The sequence below is a fragment of the Tenrec ecaudatus genome, chromosome 12, assembly GCF_050624435.1.
Source record: "Tenrec ecaudatus isolate mTenEca1 chromosome 12, mTenEca1.hap1, whole genome shotgun sequence".
NCBI classification, from domain to species: Eukaryota; Metazoa; Chordata; class Mammalia; order Afrosoricida; family Tenrecidae; genus Tenrec; species Tenrec ecaudatus.
This window is the reverse complement of record NC_134541.1, coordinates 39,404,874-39,417,808: the sequence shown is the minus strand read 5'-3', so window position 1 is coordinate 39,417,808 and position 12,935 is coordinate 39,404,874. Positions and strand designations below refer to the sequence as shown.

Here is a 12,935-nt window from a genome sequence, read left to right as displayed (position 1 = left end):
CAAAACTTGCTTTAAGAATCCATTTACTTATTGATTTGAGTGTACTCTCCTCACCACAACTACATTCTGAATTAGATAATCACATGTACTTTTCTGATCAGAACTGTTCAGTCGTAACGATAAGATGAATAGCTTTCTCGGGATAGCCAGTGGAATTCATTCAAACAACTGGAAGCACTAATAGTGGATTACTGCTTCATTGAACTAACAGATTTATTTAGTCAAGTCCACAATTCGTGCAGGAGGCCCTGGTTCAATTCCTAGGCAACGAGCCTCATATGCAGCCACTACTACTGATCTGCCAGTAGAGGCGCTGTTTTGCTATAATGCTAAACAGAATCTAGGTACGCTTCCAGACTAAACTGGACTAGGAGAGAAGGCCTGGGGGTCTACTTCAGAGAATCCTTTAGTGAGAACCGTATGGATTACAGTGGTCGGATCCACAACCCATTCTGGGAATGAAACAGGACTGGGAAAATTTCAATCCATTGTGTGAGGAGGAAGCTAATGACATAAAACAGTTGTTTTATGTTTCTGTGGTGTTTGTTAGACTAAACAATGGTACAGGATCATTGGGTATAAATATATGTATTCTCAGCTTTTCCTAAAGCATGAATAATACTAATGAACCAAGCCATTGAACTATGTAGGAGTATACATTTAAGAATTCAAAAGCATATAGCTGGAAGATTTCACCTCAGTCCAAATTGGCTTCTCTTGTCTTTTAGGGACTTCTTTTTGAGGTTGATGTTAAATGTTGCTTGCAGGAAAGTAGAACCAGAAAGCGAAGCCCTCCTTGGGCAGAGAGTAGCTGGTTATGGCTCAGATTTATGCCTCACTTGTGTATGAAGACACAGACTTAGTGTGTGGGTCAGATGAAGTTTGTTTTCTAAAAATAAACTTAAATCTACTGAAATCAAATCTAACTGGATTTTAAAAGGGGGAAAACAGAGTGTAAATGCTGTGGTTTATTTCCCTCCGGCTGTGGGGAGATGGAAACTTATCTAAATGGGCGTTTTGAGTTGTGGTCGCGGAGACTGCTTTAAGAAACAATAAGCCTCTCCCTTTCATGCCCCGTGCACGAGAGTAGTAGATGGTTTCTCAAGTTTTACCTCATGCTCTGGTGCACACTTAAGTTTCATGATGAGGAGAGAAATGTGAGGAATAATTAGGTTTATGGTGCAGGGTGTTTTCCTTCAGTGTGTGTGTGGGTTTTGAGGTGAGGGAAAGGGGCTAGGGCAGGCTGTGGTGTAAAACATGTCAGTAGAGGCATGAAAGGACATACTGTCCTACAGATACTGTTCTACTATGAGTCCCAAACCAGAATGATGTCATGGGAAGAGCACTGACACAGATGTTTGCAGTCTTGAGTTCGAGTCCTTGTCTTGCCTTTCTTTGAACTTTTCAATTTTGTCTTTTCGTGTTGATGCTAACGGAACCCTCCACACCTCAAGCTTGTACACGTGGTAAGAGCTGTGTGAGCAAATCCCTCAGACTTTTTAGTCGGAGCCTCCTTGTGGAGGTGAACTGGTGGCTGAGAGAAAATGATGGACCACACGATGTCTCCATTTCTACAAATCATTAAAGATCTTTTCCCGCAGGACATATGCATGGAAAGACTCTTGTCACGATACAACCTATTCACATAAGTTCAGCTTCATTTCATCTTTCAAATTTTTACATTGTGATAAATATATAAAACAATTGCCATTTTAAGAATAAAATCCAATGGCATAAATGACTTTCATCATCTTGTGCAACCATCATCACCATCAATTTCTGAAGGATTTCTGTCACTCCAAAGAAGCTCAATTCCTTGCAAGCAATAACGCCCCAGTTCATTGTGGTCCTAGTTTCTGGTAACCACGAATAAGGCTTGGTCTCCGTGCATTTGCCTTTTCTAGATATTTCAGGTGAGTGGAATCATACGGTATTTGTCTTCTTGTGCCTGACTTTCTTCACCCTGCATAATATTTTCAAGGTTTTTCTTATGTCATTTTGCATGTTGCTACTGTTTGAACTGCAACACGGGCTCAACCATGAGAACCCCTGGGAGATGGTACAGGAGCTGGCCGTGCTTCCTTCTGCTGTCTCAGGGGGAACTTTGAGTGGGAACTAACTCCATGTGACCTACCCACATGGACCCTGAGCACTGCAGTCAGACCTCGTTTATACCCTAAACAAACAAACAAACACCAGAAAACCAACCTCACTGTCATCAGATCTATTCCAACTCAAAGCAACCATAGTAGGATAGGCTAGAACTGCCCCAGGGAGTTAAAAAAATTATGGGTCTTTCTCCAATGGAGTGGCTGGTAGTTTCAAACCATTGACCTTGCAGTTAGCACCCAATGTGCAAACCATTACAGCACCATCCTCCTGTTTATCTAAAGAAGTAACAAAGTAAGGTTTGCAAACGTCTACCCACAGGTAATAATGTGGCCGTGATTGACCCTGAAGTACTGGGAGGACATTATAAGAAAGATGCTAATAGATTTCTAAAGTGAAGTGTTGGAGCTTCTGAAATTGAGGTCCGAGGACAGACCCTTTGGAGTCTGTGAACGTTAAAGGCCGTTTAGATTTCAATTTTGTATTTTCTTTTTGATGCTCACTGGACCCCAAATACTTCAAGCTTATCCATGCGAAATTATTTTTTTGGTGGAAATTTTCAACTGTAAATCACTTTCATAGAACAGGCCTTTGAGTAGTTAAGTCAGTGTTTTTCAAACAAGGTCTTTGGTTCCTTTCTTTGGGAACTGAAAAAAAAAAAAGTGCACGACCAGCTCTGAGAAACACTTGAGGCAACACTGGATGTGTCTATCCGCGCTGTCTGTGTAACAAAACCACCCTGGACGAGACCACGCAGTTCTATCAGTGTTTCAACAGCACACTCCTGATCAAAGGAGGGGCTAACCACCCTGGAAGACACCGCACATTTCTATCACTGTTTCAACAGCACACTCCTGATCAAAGGAGGGGCTAACCACCCTGGAAGAGACCGCGCATTTCTATCAGTGTTTCAACAGCACACTCCTGATCAAAGGAGGGGCTATGCCGGTCTGTAGCCATTGCAGCAACCCCTGACACTGTAGCGTGTGGTCATCTACGACCTGAAAACCATACACCACAACTATCCCGAAGCTTCTTCAGCTTAAAAAAAAATGTCTAGTGTAACTAGTGAAGAATGTTCGTTTGTGAGGTTTATACTCTTTTAAGAAGCTTGTTCTACATGAGATTGTTTTTTTTCTCTTTTTTTAAAAAACAATTTATTAGGGGCTCATACAACTCTTATCACGGTCCATACATATACATACATCAATTGTATAAAGCACATCTGTACATTCTTTGCCCTCATCATTTTATTTTTTTCCTCCTCTTTTCTTTTTTTACATTTTATTAGGGACTCATACAACTCTTATCACAATCCATACATATACATACATCAATTGTATAAAGCACATCCTTACATTCCCTGCCCCAATCATTCTCAAAGCATTTGCTCTCCACTTAAGCCCTTTGCATCAGGTCCTTTTTCCCCCCCTCCCTTCCTGCTCCCCCCTCCCTCATGTGCCCTTGGTAATTTATACCTCGTTATTTTGTCATATCTTGCCCTATCCGGAGTCTCCCTTCCCCCCCTTCTCTGCTGTCCCTCTCCCAGGGAGGAGGTCACATGTGGATCCTTGTAATCAGTTCCCCCTTTCCAACCCACTCACCCTCCACTCTCCCAGCATCGCCCCTCACACCCCTGGTCCTGAAGTTATCATCCACCCTGGATTCCCTGTGCCTCCAGCCCTCTTATGGACCAGTGTACAATCTCTGCCCTATCGAGCCCTGCAAGGTAGAATTCGGATCATGGTAGTTGGGGGGAGGAAGCATCCAGGATCTGGGGGAAAGCTGTGTTCCTCATCGGTACTACCTCGCACCCTAATTAACCCATCTCCTCTCCTAAACCCCTCTATGAGGGGATCTCCATTGGCCGACACTTGGGCCTTGGGTCTCCACTCTGCACTTCCCCCTTCATTCAATATGGTATAGATATATATACACATACATATATATATATATACACATACACACACATATATACATATACACACATATATCTTTTTTTTTTTTTGCATGATGCCTTATACCTGGTCCCTTTGGCTCCTCGTGATCGCACCGGCTGGTGTGCTTCTTCCATGTGGGCTTTATTGCTTCTGAGCTAGATGGCCGCTTGTTCACCTTCAAGCCTTTAAGACCCCAGATACTATCTCTTTCGATAGCTGGGCACCATCAGCTTTCTTCACCACATTTGCTTATGCACCCATTTGTCTTCAGCTATCCTATCATGGAGGTGTGCAGTCAATGATATGATGTTTTGTTCTTTGATGCCTGGTAACTGATCCCTTTGGGACCACTTGATCACACAGGCTGGTGTGTTCTTCCATGTGGACTTTGTTGCTTCTGAGCTAGATGGCCACTTGTTTATCTTCAAGCCTTTAAGACCCCAGTCACTATCTCGTTTGATAGCTGGGCACCATCAGCTTTCTTCACCACATTTACTTGTTCACCCACTTTGGCTCCAGCCGTTGTGTCGGGAGAGTGAGCATCATAGAGTTCCAATTTAATAAAAGAAAGTATTCATGCATTGAGGGAGTGTTTGAGTAGAGACCCAAGGTCCTTCCGCCACCTTAATACTTAACCTATAAATATAGACACATAGATCTATTTCCCCATCCTCCTATATATATTTGCATGTACATGTCTTTGTCTAGACATCCATAAATGCCCTTTGACTCCTAGCTCTTTCCTCCACATGATGAGATTGTTTACAGCAATTTAAACGACTAGGAAACTTAGGGGCAGATAGGTTTATGTCACTAGGGAGAAACAATTGAAAAGAAGGACCGTGCATGTTGGGGAATGTAACCAGTGCCACTATATTATACACGATACATCGTTGAGCACAGGGTGTTTCCCTGTGGATATTTTTAAGAACCACAAAACAATGACCTTTTCACAAGGTAGATTGCCAATGTAGGTTGGCACCTACTGGGACTTTTTCTGACCTTGACGAGACTCGTTCATATGTGTCAGTGGTCAAGAACCGGCCTACTCGGAGACCTCAGCAGGGATGACTCCTTGACATTATTTCACAATGAGGGCAAGTAAGACGTGTTTGCTTGTCATTAGACGGCAGGTTTTCTAGAGAATAAGTAGAAGCAGGCATGGTCTTTTAGATCTAGAGTCAGAACTGGCGCCTGGGCACTTTCTCACCCTGTATTGATGAAATAAACTCCCAAGACCAACTCCAATTCAAAGTACAGGAGGCTAGAATTCCTCAGGTCCCTCATCCTTGGGGGGATAGGAAGAGTTGAAAGGTCACATTGTGAAAAATGGAGAGAGGGAGGGAAATCATTTCATTTGTTTCTCCTTCAAGCAGCCAAACGTATTTGCCCTAGAATTTTTAAGTGTGCTTAAAATGGAGGCTCCTAAAGGCTGCTTGATGAAATGTGCAGCCCGAAGGCGGCAGAGAAGTCAGAGGAGGAATTATAGGCAGTGGCCTGGATTCTGCTTTCTCGCCATTATCTACAGGAGTTGTAGTTCATCTGCGTTTCTTTAGGTTCAGCTGGCTTGGCTTGAGCCAAGAGTTCCATGGATAAAGCATTCAAAGTCAAGAGTGTAACGGCAGATGCTAGGGAAACAGGAGAGTGAGATCTCTGTGTGAGTCAAAGTTTTGGGGGAAGGGAACCTTCTGGAAGAGTGTAAGTAGAGCAGAGATGAGAACAAGGAGTCTCCTTTGGGTCTGCTGGACACTGAACCTGACCAGCAAATGGTTCGATAACGCAATGAGTGGATGGATGCATGAGCAAGACCCCATTGGGGTCTCACCATAGTTTACTGATGGCCAGCTCCACTGGACTTAAATTTGTAATTTGATATCTAAAGAGGGGCTGGGGGAAGAAGAACTGATAGGAGTGGTCTCTGAGATGTGTTCAAAGCTGGAATGAAGGAAGCATAACAGGACCATAGAATAGTGAGTTTCTACTACTCCATTTATCTATTTAATCTGCTCTGATTAGAATTATGTGCCTGGTAAACCGTCAGTGTCAAGCCCGAAAAGGGGCGGTCTAGCCACGCTAAGCATCAGGCAGAACATTTGCTTCCAGGGGACACTCACAGCACCGGTACAGGCTTCACATTTAAGGTCTTATTCTTTGTTCTCCGTTAGACGGCAGGTCAGGCCTTGGAAACAACCTGGAGAGATTTGATTCGCATGACTTTGAAAATGTGTACTGAACCTAAGCTAGCTAATATTTTTCTTTGGTTCTGGTTTCATATGGGGAAATACACTTAATTATAGCTTGCATCATTACGTGGAAATTGTAGCATTTATATGTTGATGTAATTTGCTGAATGTAAAAAGAGGACTATGTACAGGTAAAGGGACATATGTAAATGGATCCAAAGCATGTTTGGCAAGTCAGGAAAGTCAAAAGGGAAGGGGAAAATCACATTACCTGCCAACCATTTAGGGGCCGCGTGCCAACGCCTGCCTCCACTTCCTCCAGATTTGTAGCTGCATTTGGTTTTCAGCCTTTACACAAACCCCTCTTTAAGTTGAGCCTCTAAAGTTTTGGGGAAGAAGTGGGAAAGACTGAGTAAATCCAGCACAATCATTTTTGGGAACACTTGAGTGTGTGGTTCCTTTTTCAGTGTGCATTTTCAATGTGAATTGGCCTTAATATTAAATATTAAGTTTAATATTAAATTTGTATATGAATATAGGTAACATGTTCTGAGAGTCTGATCTGTAGATCATGTTGGGAATTATTTCCATTCTCCAATCAAAGATTCACATAAAAGAAACCAACTGTATCAGTTAGTCACTGCCTCTTGATGCTATACAATGAAAGATCTCAAACTCAACTTAAATTACGAGTAATTTACTCTCTGGAAACTTTGAGTCAACTGTGGGTCTACAATCTAGGCTTGCTACCAGTTCCATGAGTGTGCTCTAAGGATCAAGTCCAGCTGGGCTTGGCTGGGAGAGTGAGACTTTATGAATATTTATCCTGGGTCCAAGCTGAAGGGGAAACAGAAGTGGGAAAGAGCAAATAGAGATACATGAGGCTGCATAAGACCTAGATTCAGAGATGGCACTTTGCCACCCCTGCTCATAAGCTATTGGTCAAAGTAGGTCACGGAGGCCAAGGCCAAAGTCAAGTTCTTGGCAAATACACTCCGGACCATTTAGTGGGAGAAATTGTAAAGTTACCTGGGAAGGAGCGTGGGTTTAGAGGAGATTGAAAGATCAAGAACAATAAAGTAATACACCAGATAGACTTCATAAGATTCTGTGTTCTGTTATGCTATCCTTTGGCCATCTTTAACTGCCAGTTGAAGACTCATCGAGATGCATCTAACTGTACTCTTTTGAAAGCATTAAAACTATTTTCAGTAGTTCTATATAATGCATAACAATAATAAAGTCTGCTAGGTGGGAATGGCAGAGACTGATTTTTTCACCGCCAGCCTTGTTTGCATTTTTACATTGCTTGTACAACATCTTAGTACAAGTGGTTTTCGATGAGTAAGCAATAAAAGAGAATAATTCATATGAACAAGATACTTTATTTACTTTTATGCACTTTATAAAGCATACTATTAAAAGGGCTACTTTAAAATTGTATTTATATATTGTTGTGATTATGCTTTCTGAATTTGAATATTGGGAATAGCAAGAATCAGGAAAAAAGAAGAAAACAAAATCTCATGGACCTCGAAGGGGAAAAATCCACTCAAATATTCATTTAATTTAATTTTCTTTGTCGTTGCTAGTCTTTTCTTCTCGCCTTTTTTCAGAAAGAAGTAATTTTACTGTTGAGTCTGAGACTAAGTAGCTTTCTCATTCGCAGGCCCGGTCACATGGGCCAGTGACCTTTGTAGACTGAATGGTGTGACAATTCCAAGTCAGCAGTGCCATATCATTTCCCTGCTTGCCTCCACAGATCGATGTCCTGCCAGAAATCGTGGAAGCTGTGGAAGGGAAGGTGGAAGTTTTCCTGGACGGGGGTGTGCGGAAAGGCACAGATGTTCTCAAAGCCCTGGCTCTTGGGGCCGCGGCTGTGTTTGTAGGAAGACCGGTCATATGGGGCTTGGCTTCCGAGGTAATGGAACCCATAAACAAATCTACAAGGAAGGATGATTTAAGAGGGAAACCAATACACGGAATTCCAGATTTATGTTTGTATCTTTTATTTGCCTAGGGGGAGAAAGGTGTCCAAAATGTCCTCGAGATACTGAAAGAAGAATTCCGTTTGGCAATGGCCTTGTGTGGTGAGACTCGCCATTCGCATCTATTTCCTTTTCTTCCAGTTGTCTTTAAGCCGACTCCAAGAAGTTTAGGGATTCCATGCATAGTGCAAACACTTACTGGGTTCAGTTCTACCCAAAAGGTTGTAGGTTAAAATCCATTCAGAGGTGCCTCAAAGGAAAGACCAGGTGATCTACTTCTGGGGAATTGGTCATGGAAAACTCTATGGAACACAGTTCTCCTCTGACATACACAGTGTCACCACGTGTGGAAGTTGACTGATGGCAACTGGGTAGAGCCTGGAGCATGTGTCAAAACTAATCCAATCCACAGCCATTCAGTTGATTCTGCTGCGCAGCAAGCCTGTGGGATCGGGCAGAGCTGCTCCATAGGCTTGTGAAGCTGCAAGTCTTTCCAGAAACTGCCTGCCTCATCTCTCCCAGAGAGGGGCTAGTGGGTTTGAACCACCCACCTTTCAGTTTGGAGCTCGACACCTAGCCTCTTGTGCTGATAGTGCTCCTTTGAGCCTCTGTCACATTCCCTGCGGCCACCGAGAATATGGGAAAAGGGCTGGTGGATATTGTGCCTAGATATGCCTTTGGTGTCTTAGCCGTGTGAAGTCCGTTCAATTTTGTTTTTGTGTATTTTAATTATTTTGACGATATGTATGATTTTGTTTCACAAATAACCATGATTAAAATATTAATAATAGAATAAACTAAATGAAAGTCACTGATATACTTAAATAGCACTATAGAGAGGGTAGACAGGTAGATAGATAGATAGATGATAGATATAGATCTTCTCCCTCAAAAACACTATAATGTGGCTGAACCACTAAACCCTCACATAGATAAGGATTACAATGACTATTCAGCACATGTTCTTCTATTCAGTATGAGACTCTTTGCCGGGCAAGTGAAATGGGGAAAAACATGACTTGGTGTCTTCTGTAAGGTGCTCAGACTCACCAGTGTATTCCCAATAAGGCGGTCAAACGCAGAGACTAGGCGGCTGTCATAAAACTGAAGCAAAGTCCCCCCAGTCCGTCTGCAGAGTCCACACATGGATCAAGTCTCTGTGGAGTTTCCTCTGGCCACAGTTGAGGAATGTGACTGGCGCTGTCATCAGACAGAGAAGTTCACAAAGTTACTTACGGCAACACGGTTAAATAAAAACGTAATATCTTATTGTTTGATCTCCCATTTGACACATTTCAGAGTGTTTCAGTTTCAAAAGAAAACGTGAACGGTACACAGATTAAGCCCCTTGTGAATCCCTCTGACTATGGACCAGGGATGCGAACCACTTTGCTGTCTTGCCAAATCATTGGGAAGTGGGTCGCTGCTGATGCAACTACGTTACAACGTAGCACCCTGTCATTTGAACTCACTTAGGATCCATTTAAATTCATTCTAGTATTTTATATTTCATTTTATTTTCAATTGAGTTTTTAAAAATCTGTTTTACTGCCTTGTTAGTTGTGTTGTTTTGTTTGTCTGTATGTGTAATCCAGGATAGGTAAATCTATAGAGACAATAATTAGATTAATGCTTCCTTGTGGGTATGGTAGGGGGAGTTGGGGGGAAATGAGGAGGTAATAATAAAGAGTGCTAGAATGGGACAACTACTCTAAAATGAATTGTGGTGATACTTGTACAAACCACTCATGATGTGATTGAGCTCTTGAATGATACAATAAAGGAAATATATGTTAATAAAAATCTAGAAAAATTGAATCAAATTTAAACAAACAGCAGGCTCTCATGGAGAAACTGAGCCTGGAGATGTATGTTTAAATCTGTGTGAAGTTCAAATAATTTAAGAAGAGAACAGAATTCATTTGAAGTCCAGAAAATGTTGTATGTTATTGCAAGATAAGGGAAGGGCCGTAGGTATGCAAGTTATGTTTAATCAACGTTTCAGGTAATAGGGAGAAAGCATTTACCATATGGTAATTCTAATTCTACTTTAAAAAACATGAAGGGCATGTATAACTACCTTACAGACAGATATTAGTTAAATGAGAGAAACAATATTTTCTTTGCAGCTAGATCAGTCTACTTGAGGTTTAGTACATTGCTGGGTAGTAAAAACATGCAGGATAGAAGTTAGAAAGACCCATTTCAGTAAGAGATAGTGACTGACCTGTGGAGAGAGTTAAAAGGAGCTCTGGTGATGCAGTGGGGTTAAGCATGTTGCCGATCACCATACAGTTGTTAGTTCAAACCCACTAGCTGCTCCATAGAAAAATTAGAGACTATCTGCTCCCATAGAGATTTCCACTCTTGGAGAAACTGCGGAGCAGTTCTCCTCTGTCCTGCAGAGTTGCTTTGAGTTGGAACCAGCTTGACGACAGCAGCTGCAGCACAGTGTAGATGGAAATGGAAAGACATTGATGGGTACTGGAAGATGTGGGGGCCAGAAGAGCTGGAGCGAGTAGCTGGAGACCAGGGAACTAAGGGAGAAGAGGAACTAAGAGCGGACTGATTGGATAACCGAGAGAAAGACTGTATTTTTCATTGAGCGTGGCAGCTCTGGAGAGAAGTGAATTTGAAGAAGAGGAAGGAGTCATTTGAGGCCATAGCAGATTTGAAGTTGACACCTGTCTGTGCTACTGGAGTAGAGAACTCTCTGAACTCTGGATACATACCTCTAACGGGCAACTCTGCACTTCCACTTGGACCTAAGCGACACTTTCATCTCTCCTTGTCCAGAACTAAACTCCGCCGAACCCGCTCTCTCAGCAGTCCAATCACATTCATTGTCATTCTTTGTGATACCATTTTTTCAGTTGCATGAGCCAAAAATCTTGAGTCTTCTTTGACTCTTGTTTTCTCTCATGCTCCCACATAATGGGACTCTCTCTCTCTCTCATCAAATATAACCAGAATCTCACATTTCTGTCAACCATCACCCTCTTGGCTGAAGCACCATCAGCTCTCATTTTGGATACTGCTTTTGTGCCTAAGGAAACTCTCTGTGTATCCCCTTGCCCCCAATCTTTATTCAACAAAGCGATCAGAATGGTTCTTCGAAGCAATCATTCATATCTTGTCACTCCTTTGATAAGAACCCTCCAATCCCCCCCCCCTTTTATTTCAAAGTTAATGCCAAAGACCTTAAAGTGGTCAAGGAGACTGTAATAGGGTCTGACTCCTCTTAGCTCTGTGACTTCAATTCCTACTTTGTCTCAGTCATACCTGCTTCTTTGCTGGTCCTTGACTGTCAGAGTTGATGCCTCTTTTTTTCCACTGGCCAATCCCTCCGCCTCCAATGCTTTTTCTCAGGATACCTACATGGCTAACTCCCACATGTCTTTCAAGTCTTCTGTGAAGCTTACTGACTGCCTTGCTTAAAACTGCAAACTCTCCTCCACCTGCCCACGCACACCTCCAGTTTTCTTTCTCTGTTCTTATTCATTTTTCATATAGCACTTATCACCTTCTACAGATCACTGCTTGTGTGATTTAATATAAAATTGGTGTATAAGAATGATGAGTCAGAAGCTTTTCAGCCTGAGAGCGGGCCTAGGGGGCTGCCAGTCGTGAAAAAAAAAAAAAGAATGATGAGTCAGGGATTAAAAAAAAACCTTTCCTGGGGTCTCCACAGTATCTAGAGCAGTGTCTGGGACAGAACAACACTTAATAAATATTTGCTGTCGGAGTGAATACATAAAGTGGGGTTATCACTACGGATGGTTTCAAAACGGACTCAGAATGGACCAGTGGATGTAATGAATGGCTTTGCATGAATGAGTAACGACTGCATGTTGAGAGTAATAAGGGGTTCCTTTTTTGGTGATCCATATGATCCAAATTGTCCGCATAGGTAGAATTCCCAAGATAAATAATGTACTTTCCTTTTGCAGGGCCCCAGTGAGAAGAATAGCATTCTCTGAATCCTCACTCCACATTTTAATTTGCTGCAGACATGTCCTAAAAGAGGGCTTTCAGCCCCCGAATCGCTATTCAATGTGGCAGAAAGAATATACTCTTTGTGTTAATAAAACTATGTGCCAGTCATCTTGTGTTAAGGACTGTTTGGGTAATAAAAATGGTCTCATGCCACATAAGATTTGGCAAGCCTACCTTGAATCATAAACCTTACATTTGTCAAGCTTTACATTCCTTGGGAAAGCGATTACCTGCCTGATTATTACTGCATTCATTTCGTATTAAATGTATGCAGTCTTTTTTTTTTCTTTTCTTTCAGGGTGCCAGAATGTGAAAGCCATCGACAGGACATTGGTGAGGACAAATCCCATGGCTGTTTCCAGGATCTGACAGTGCACAATATTCCCCATCTGCACCATTGTTAGGATTTTGGGGGGCATGTTGGACTTGACAAAGAGACACTGTGCAGAGGGCGACCACAGTCTGCAAGTCCTCGCTTCCATACAAGGGGCGTCGTTCTTCTCCACCAAAATAGCAATCCTTTTTAGTCCATTGCTTTCGACTTTGCAATGGGTGTCCGAGGAACCTTTAGGAAAGCAATGGACCTGCATCCTGGAAATATATTAACTGTTAAAAAGAAAACATTGAAAATGTGTTTAGACAACGTCATCTGCTGGCAAGCTGAAGTGCTAAAAATCAAAAAGTATCCTTGGGCACAACCGAAGGGAGCTGACTCCATG

The 12,935-nt window shown here is 42.2% G+C and overlaps 1 protein-coding gene across 1 annotated transcript in view; it reads left to right on the top strand.

Annotated features, from left to right (window-relative positions):
• The window catches only part of HAO1 (hydroxyacid oxidase 1), a 65,344-nt gene extending 52,759 nt beyond the window's left edge, over positions 1 to 12,585 (top strand). The window contains exons 6-8 of the mRNA XM_075528284.1: positions 7,995 to 8,153; positions 8,253 to 8,322; positions 12,515 to 12,585. Coding sequence (XP_075384399.1) covers positions 7,995 to 8,153; positions 8,253 to 8,322; positions 12,515 to 12,585 — 300 coding nt within the window. The remainder of the gene's footprint in view (positions 1 to 7,994; positions 8,154 to 8,252; positions 8,323 to 12,514) is intronic.
• Positions 12,586 to 12,935: the final 350 nt, after the last annotated feature.